Source organism: Penaeus monodon, chromosome 10 (assembly GCF_015228065.2).
Source record: "Penaeus monodon isolate SGIC_2016 chromosome 10, NSTDA_Pmon_1, whole genome shotgun sequence".
Lineage (NCBI taxonomy): Eukaryota > Metazoa > Arthropoda > Malacostraca > Decapoda > Penaeidae > Penaeus > Penaeus monodon.
Window position 1 is genome coordinate 43,307,841 of NC_051395.1, and position 8,414 is coordinate 43,316,254.

At 41.6% G+C, this 8,414-nt stretch overlaps 1 protein-coding gene across 1 annotated transcript; it reads right to left on the minus strand.

The window, feature by feature from the left end:
• Positions 1-213: 213 nt before the first annotated feature.
• LOC119577660 (pollen-specific leucine-rich repeat extensin-like protein 1) lies at positions 214-8,101 on the minus strand. Its single transcript, XM_037925220.1, has 5 exons — positions 8,041-8,101; positions 2,594-2,681; positions 858-1,011; positions 587-731; positions 214-503 (listed from the first exon to the last, which is right to left on the minus strand). Exons 1-5 carry the CDS (start codon positions 8,099-8,101, stop codon positions 214-216), a joined length of 738 nt encoding a protein of 245 aa, XP_037781148.1.
• Between the last annotated feature and the right edge of the window lie 313 nt (positions 8,102-8,414).

The window sequence follows — 8,414 nt, forward strand, 5'->3', positions numbered from 1 at the left end:
CGGCACTTTTGGGTTCCCCGGTCACTTCCTTGGGTTCTCAGTCACTTCTTGGTCATCGGGTCACTCTTTGGGTTCCTCGGTCACTTCCCTTTGGGTTCCTCGTAAAATTTTGGTTCCTCGTACTTCTTTGGTTCCGCATTCCTTGGTTCCCGGCACTTCCCTGGGTTCCTCGGTCCTTCCTTGGGGTTTCCTCGGTCCTTCCTGGGTTCCTGGTCATTCTTGGGTTTCCCGGTCATTCCATGGGTTCCTCGGGCACTTCCTTGGGTTCCCGTCACTTTTTGGGTTTTTTCGGTCACCCTTGGGTTCCCGGCATTCCCTTGGGTTCCTCAGTCCCTTCCTTGGGTTCTCGGTCACTTTTTTGGGTTCCTCGGTCACTTCTTTGGGGGCCTCGGGCATTTTTTTGGGTTCCTCGGGCACTTTCCCTGGGTTTTCCCCGGTCACTTCCTTGGGTTCCCCGGTACTTCTTTTGGGTTTCCCCGGCACTTCCTTGGGGTTCCCCGTCACTTCTTTGGGGGCCTCGGCACTTCTTTTTGGGTTTCCTCAGTCACTTCCTTTGGGGTTTCGGTCACTTCCTGGGTTCCCGTACTCCCCGGGGTTCCTCGGCATTCCCGGTTTCCCCGGTCAAATTCTTTGGGTTCCCGGTCACTTTTGGGTTTTCCCGTCACTTCCTTTGGGGCTCGGCACTTCCTGGGTTCCTCGGTTTTATTTCCCTTGGGTTCCCCAGTCACTTCCTTTTGGGGTTTCGGTCATTGGGGGTTTCCCCGGTACTTCTTTGGGTTTTCCCGGTCATTCTTTGGGGTTTCCCCGGTCATTCTTTGGGTTCCCCCCCCGGTCCCCTTCTTTGGGGCCTCGGTCACTTTTGGGTTCCTGGTCACTTTTTTGGGGGTTTGGTCACTTCTTGGGTTCCCCGTCAAAAACTTTGGGGTTCCCCGGTCACTTTTGGGTTCCCGGTCATTTTTTGGGTTCCTGGGCACTTCTTTGGGTTCCCCGGCCTTCCTTGGGTTCCTCGGGCTCTCGGGTTCCCCGATATATTAATATAAACATATGAATCACACACACACACACACACCCACACACCCACACACACACACACACAAAACAACACACCACCCCCCCCAACCCCCAACATACAAACACACACACCCACACAACACAAACAAACCCCCGCGGCGTTTCCGCGCACATATGAGTATGTGCACAACACTTGGTATCAAAAAAACTGTAGATTGCGCACAAAATCCCTTCAAAAAGGTTTTTATTCCTCCCTCTTCCCTCTCTCTATCTTTTCTCTGAAGAGAGAGAGAGAGAAGAAGAGAGAGAGAGAGAAGAGAAAAGAAGAGACGAGACAAGAAAGGAAGAGAGAGAGAGAGAGAGAGAGAGAGAGAGAGACAGAGAGGAGAGAGGGAGACAGGGGGAGAAAAGAGAAGAGAGAGAGAGAGAGAGGGGAGAAAGAAGAGAGAGACGAGACAGGCAAAGAGAGAGAGAACGTGAGCGAGAGGACCAAATTGGACGAATTCAGTCCTCATGTTAAACATGCCCATCTTTCACTAAAACCCGACCAACGAATGTTTTTTTTTTTTTTTTTTTTTTTTTTTTCTCTTTTTTTTTCTCTCTCTCTCCTTTTTCTAACTTAAAAGGATTTAAAATTCTGTTTAAAAAGATGCTGAGAAAGCTCCCCACGAAACCTTTTTTTTTTCAGTTGACAGATTTGTTGATTTGGAATTTTTCCCTGATTTTGCGAATTCTTTTTTTATTTCGTTTAAAAGGTTTTTCCTTGTTTTATAAAAACTTTCTGGGCATTTTTTTTTTTAAGAAATTAACTAAAATAAGTACATTTTTATAGAAGAGAGGTAAAAGAGAAAGAAAGAGATAGAGAAAAAGAACCGATTAGAAAAGAGGGAAAAGAGAGAAAAGAGAAGAGAGAGAGAGAGAGAGAGAGAGAGAGGAGAGAGAGAAGAAAGAGAGAGAGAGAGGAGAGAGAGAGGGTGAGAGAGAGATGTAAAGAGAGAGAGAGAGGAGAGGGGAGAGAGAGAAGAGAGAGAGGAGGAGAAAAGAGGAGGAGGAAGAGGGAGGAAGAGAAGAGAGAGGGGGGAGAGAGAGAGAAGAAGGAGGGAGAGAGAGAGAGAGAAGAAGGAGAGGGGAGGAAAAGGGGAGAGAGGAGAGAGAGAAAACCAAGAAAAAAAACCCTTTAGAAAAGAGAATAAAAGGAAAGAAAAAAGACGATTAAAAAAGAAAAGGGTAGATAGACAGAAAAATAATAAGAAATGAGAAAAAGGGGAGAAAGAAAGAGAAAAGAAAGAAAAAAGAAAAAAAAAAAAAACATAAAAACCCACAACACACACACACACGCACACACCCAAAACCCATCTACTTTATTTTTCACACGAAAGGTAAAAAACAGACACAGCAAATAAAAAAACCACAGCCCCGCCAACAAAAGGGCCCTATTTAAAAAAGGTATTTACTCGTAACTTTAAAATTTAACAAAAAAAAAGTAAGAAAAAGAAAAGTAAAAAAAAAAAGAAAAAAAAAAAAAAAAAGAACATTAAAAAAACAGGAAAGAGAAAATGTATAAAAAGAAAAGAAAAAATACATGTGAGAATCATTACACTCAGCCAATCCCTGGGCAAATCGAATAAGGTGGCCCATTTTTCCTCTGTGTCTTTGGTAACTCTTATGTTCTTAAAGATCATATAACAATACAGTTTGGTGAAAAACGTAAATGTTTATATGTAATATGGGATATGTACGATATTGACAATTTATTAATAAATTCCTCTCTTTCCCCCCCCCCACTTTCTCTCTCTCTTTTCTCTCTCTACGTGTCTCTCGTCTCTCTCTCTCTCTGTCTCTCGCTTCTCTCTTTCTTTTCTTTCTCTGTCTCTCTCTCTCTCTCTTCTCTTATCCGTGGCCTCTCCTGTTCTCTCCTGACTCTCTCTCTTCTCTCTCTTCTCTCTTTCTCTCTCTCTCTCTCTCTTTCCTCTTTCTCCTCCCGCTCTTCTCTTCTCTCTCTCTGTCTAAATTCCCCTCTCTCACCGTGTCTAATTCTCGCCCTCGCCTGTGGTTCTAATCTCTCTCTCCTATCTCTATCTCGCTCTCTCTCGCTCTCTCTCTCTCTCTCTATATCTCTCCCTCTCTCTCTCTCTCTCTCTCTCTCGCTCGCGCTCTTTAACTATCTATCTATCCTTCTATGAACTATTGATTTAATTGTCTACAAGAGTAATGACGTCACATCAGCAATATTTGCCATACAAGATAGATATAGATAGATAGATAGACAGAGAGATAGAGGGAGATAGAGATAGATAGACAGATAGATAGATAGAGAGAGGTTGATAGATATATAGATGAATAGATAGATAGATAGATAGAGAGAGAGAGAGAGAAAGAGAAAGAGATAGAGAGAGAACAGAGAGAGAACGAGAGAGAGTGAATGAGAGCGCACCGTGTAGATATGATTTTTTTTTTTTTTTTTCAACGACGACTTTACTGAAGCAAACAAACACTTTGATTTCCGCAATGTACAGAGGCCCGATATCCATTATTCAGGGGGAGGGAATAGACACAAATATTCGTTTAAGTATATCACATTGGGGGGAAATTGTCGCGTGTTATAAAATCGAGTGGTATATTACAGTAGTGCCATAAGCCCCTGATTTTTTTGTTTGTTGGTTGTTTTGCAGTGAGGTGGGGGGGGGAGGGTGTTTGTGTATGTGTGTGTGTGTGCTTGGGTGGGTGTGTGTGTGTGTGGTGTGTGTGTGTGGGTGTGGTGTGGGTGGGTGTGTGTGTGTGGTGTGTGGTGGTATTGCTTGTGTTGTGTGCCAGGGAGGGGGGGGAGGGAGGGTGAAGAGAGAGTGATGTCTCAGATATGGAAAAAAGCGGAATGAAGAAACGAAGAACGGATAAAAAAAGGACTAATAAGAAGATCAAAAAACCCTTTCTATCTCCCCCTTCTAAAAAAAAACCACAAAAAGTGTTAAAACATCTTATAAGAGGATATCAAAATTTATATCCCCTTTTCAAAAACGACCCGTTAAATTGCACGTCGCTCTCCTTCGCCCGTGATTCCCCCGGGTTTGGGGGTTTTAGGGCCAAATCTTTCCGGGGGGGGAGGGAGGGGGGGGGGGAGGAGGGTGTTTGGCGGGAAAACGGGTGTGTGGGGGAGAGGGTGGGGTGTGGGTGAGAAGGAGAGAGGAGAGAGAGAGAGAAGAGAGGGGAAGAGAGAGAGAAGAGAGAAGAGAGAGAGAGAGAGAGAGAGTGTGTGGTGGGTTGTGAGAGAGAGAGAGAGAGAGAGAGAGAGAGAAAGAAGAGAGAGGGGGGAGGGAAAAGAGGGGGAGGAGGGAAGAGAGAAAAGAGAAGAGAGAAAGAGAGAGAGAGAGAGAAAAAAATGGGGAAAAATAAATTATAGATAGATAGATAGAAATAAAGAGATACATAGAGATAGAGATAGATAGATAGATAGATGATAGACGAAGAGGAAAAGAGAGAGAGGGGGGGACGAGGGGGGGGAGCGAGGGGGAGAGAGAGAGGGAGAGAGAGGGAGAAAGAGAGAGAGAGATAGAGAGAGAGAAGAGAGAGAGAGTAGATAGATAGAAAAGAGAGAGAGAGAGAGAGAGAGAGAGAGAGAAGAAGAAGAGAGAGGGGAAAGAGAGAGAGAAAAGGAGAGAGAGAGAGAGAGAGAGAGAGAGGGGAGAGAGAGAAGAGAGAGAGAAGAGAGAGGGGAGAGAGAGAGGGGAGAGAGAGGGAGAGAGAGAGAAGAGAGAGAGAGAGAGGAAAAAGAGGGGAGAGAGAGAGAGAGAGAGAGAGAGAGGATACGAGAAGAGAGAGAAAGGAGAGAGAGAAGAGAGAGAGAGAAGAGAGAAGAAGGGGGAAAGCAGAAAATGAAAAAAGACAGATCGCTGAAAAAGTATACAGATAGTCGTTTAAAAGTTTTAAATATTTTAAAAACCTTTGGTATTTGTATTCAGTTTGCAATAAAAATGAGCTTAAAAACGGATTTTTTTTTTCCCGATTTCGTTATTATGTGATTTGGAAAACGTGATTTAAAAATAAAAAAAAAATGGAGACTAATCAATAGATAAAGAGAGAAATTTACCTAAAGAAAAAAGACAGACTACAAGGGAAACGAAAATAAAAAATTAGATAACAATTATTGGTTGAAAAAAAAAATGAAATTTTGGTAAATGGTAAGTTTTTTACGATGAATTGTATACAAAAGAATAATAATTTAATACTGACGAAAATTGTTCTGTCAAAGAAAAAAGCATATGCCTTGTAAAAAAAATAAAATCTGTAAAATTAATATGCGAACTTAAAATAAAAACCTAAATAAAGATTATTTTTTTTATCTAAAATTTTAAATTGCCCGGGGTATTAAGGGGTTTTAACTGTACTGATATGTAAAATACCTCATCCAATAGTGGAGCGGGCCCCGTGGATTTTTTGGGCTAGAAACATTCAGTTTGGGGATACAACAGGGGAAATTTTGGTGTGAAGGCTTTTTGGGTATAGAATGAATTGATAAAGATAGATGGATAGATAGAGAGAGAGGAAAGAGAAAGAATATGAGATACAAGAGAGAGAGAGAGAGCGAGAGAGAGTGAGAGTGAGAGCGCAACCGTGTAGATATGCTTTTTTTTTGCAACATAACGACTTTACTGAAAGCAAACAAACACTTTGATTTTTCCGCAATGTATCAAGTTCGCTATATCCATTATTTCAGGGGGAATCGACACAATATTCGTTTAAGATAATCACCTTTGTGGGGGGTAATTGTCGCGGTGTTATAAAAAATAATCTCGAGTGTATATTTAACAGTAAAGTGCACATGGGCACAGCCCCTGTACATAAAGCCAGGCCCCTGATTTTTTGGTTTGTTATGTTTTTTTTTTTTTTTTTGTTTTTTTTGTTTTTTTTTTTTTTTTTTTTTTTTTTTTTGTTTTTTTGTTTTTTGTTTTTTTTTTTTTTTTTTTTTTTTTGTGGAGGTGTGAGGTGGGGGTGGTGGGGGGGGGGGGGGAAGGTGTGTGGTGTGTGTGTGTGTGTGTGTGTGTGTGGTGTGTGTGTGTGGGTGTGTGTGTGTGTGTGTGTGTGTGTGTTGTTGGTGTGTGTGCGTGTTTTGTGTGTTGTTTTGCCCAGTGAGAGGTGGGGAGGAGGGAGGGTGAAGAGGAGTAGATGGATTTTCTTTTCTCAGTAATATGGAAAAAAGCGGAGCTGACTATGTGGGAGACTGAAGAACGAAAGAGGAGAAAAAAAACGGATAAAAAAAGGACATATATAGAAATCAAGAACCCTCTTTCTCTATCTCCCCTCCGACCCCCCTCGCTCTAAAAACAAAACCCACATAAAAGTTTAAAAACAAAAAAAAAAAAAAAAGACAAGTTAAAGAACATCATTATAAGAAAAAGAGGATAAAAACATAACAACCTTCAATATCCTCCTTTTTACACCATAAAACGTAACGACAAAAAAAGAGTAACCCCTGTTAACTTGCAACAACCACACAGACTGATCGCTCGGGCAAAACTGAAGCAAAAAACAAAACTGTCGCCTCCCGCTCTCTCCGCTCTCCTCCGCGCTCGCTCTCTGCCAGTTGATGTTCCTTTCGGTTTGCTTTGGGTCTCAGTAAGAGGGCATGAGTCTTCCTGGCTGAGGAGAGGGGGGGGGGGGGGTGGAGGAGGAGTGTGTGGCTGGGAATACTGGTGTTGTTGGAGAAAGGGTGTGGGTTGTGGGTGAGAGAGAGAGTAGAGAGAGAGAGAGAGAGAGGGGAGAGGGAGAGGAGGAAAAGAGAGAGAAGAGAGAGAGGAGAGAAGAAAGGAGAGAGAGGAGAGAGAGAGTAGAGAGTGGGTGAGAGAGAAGAGAGAGATAAGGAGGAGAGAGAGAAAGAAATGGGAGAGATAACTTGATTATATAATAGATAGATAGAGAGAGAAGATAGTAGATATATAAGATAAGAGAGATAGATAGATAGATAGATAGAACAGGAGAGAGAAAAGAGAGAGAGGGAGGGAGGGCGCGAGGTATTGATCTCGTGATTAGGAGAGAGAGAGAGATAGTAGAGAGAGAGATAATATAGAGAAGATTATGAAGAGAGAGTAGAGAGGGAGATAGATAGGAGTAGTAGATATAGAGAGAGGATATATAGTAGAGAAAGAGTGAGAGAGAGAGAGACAGACAGACAGACAGACAGACAGAACAGAGAGAGAGAGAGAGTATGAGAGAGGCGGAGAGAGAGAGGAGAGAGAGGAGAGAGAGGGCAGGAGAGAGGGAGGAAGGAGAAGCAGAAGAGAAGAGAGGAGAGAGAAGAGAGAGAGGGGAGATAGGAGAGAGAGGAGAGAATAGAGATAGAGAAACAAGCAGAAAAACTGGAAAATAGACAGATCGACTAAACAGATTACGATAGGTCGGTTTTTAAAAGTTTTAAAATATGTTAAAATAACCCTCTCGTATTTGATATTCAGATTTGCCAATAACACATCGAGCTTAACCAATCGGAATTATTTTTTTTTTTTTCAACCAACTGTGATTTCGATTCTTATGTAATTATGTAAAATTGTGATTGAGAATACATAACAAAATATGGGGATGAACTAATGCAGATAGATTACAAGAGAGGATAGATTTTAACCAGAATGAAAACAGACAGAGCAACTACAAGGAATCCTGAGAATAATAAATTAGATAACAATTATTTGTTGAAAAAAAAAACATGAATTGTGGTAAAATTGTAACAGTTTGTCACTATGAATTGCACTCGTATACTGAGAATAATAATTTAATACTGACGGAAATATTGTTCTGTCAAAGAGAACTGCATATTCGTTGTAAAAAAAATAAATGCTGTAAAATTATTATGCGAACATACAAATAAAAACCTAAATAAATGATTATTGTTATTTAATTATAAATTTCGCCTCGGTGTATTATGGAGGATTTTACCTGTACTGTATTATAAAATACTTCCTTTTCATCCCTAAAACACATAACAGTGATTGGATTTAAGGTTCTCAAATGACAGCCTACATCGTAAAACCCGTTATATACCTATTACATTGTTCGTGCTCATATCATTAACCATATAGCACTGTTTAACAATATCACACATCTTATATACTTCACTACACCAGCCTTCCCACCCAGCACAATGGCGGACGTGACATCCGTAAGCCCTCCAGCCTAGTGACGCTCCACTCTGTTTAACACGTGAGCATCTCTCGATCTCTTCCATTTCCCTAGTATGACGCAACCCCTTTACAGATTCCGCATAGTCTTAGTATAGTCACCTGCGAGCGACAGATCACAGCCTATAGCATTCCTAACCGCCTGAATCTCTCTCTCATTCATAAACTCACATCAAGTTACCAAAGACGTCCTGTTACTTCCTCACAACCGCCACCTACGATTTGCTGCATCCTTCA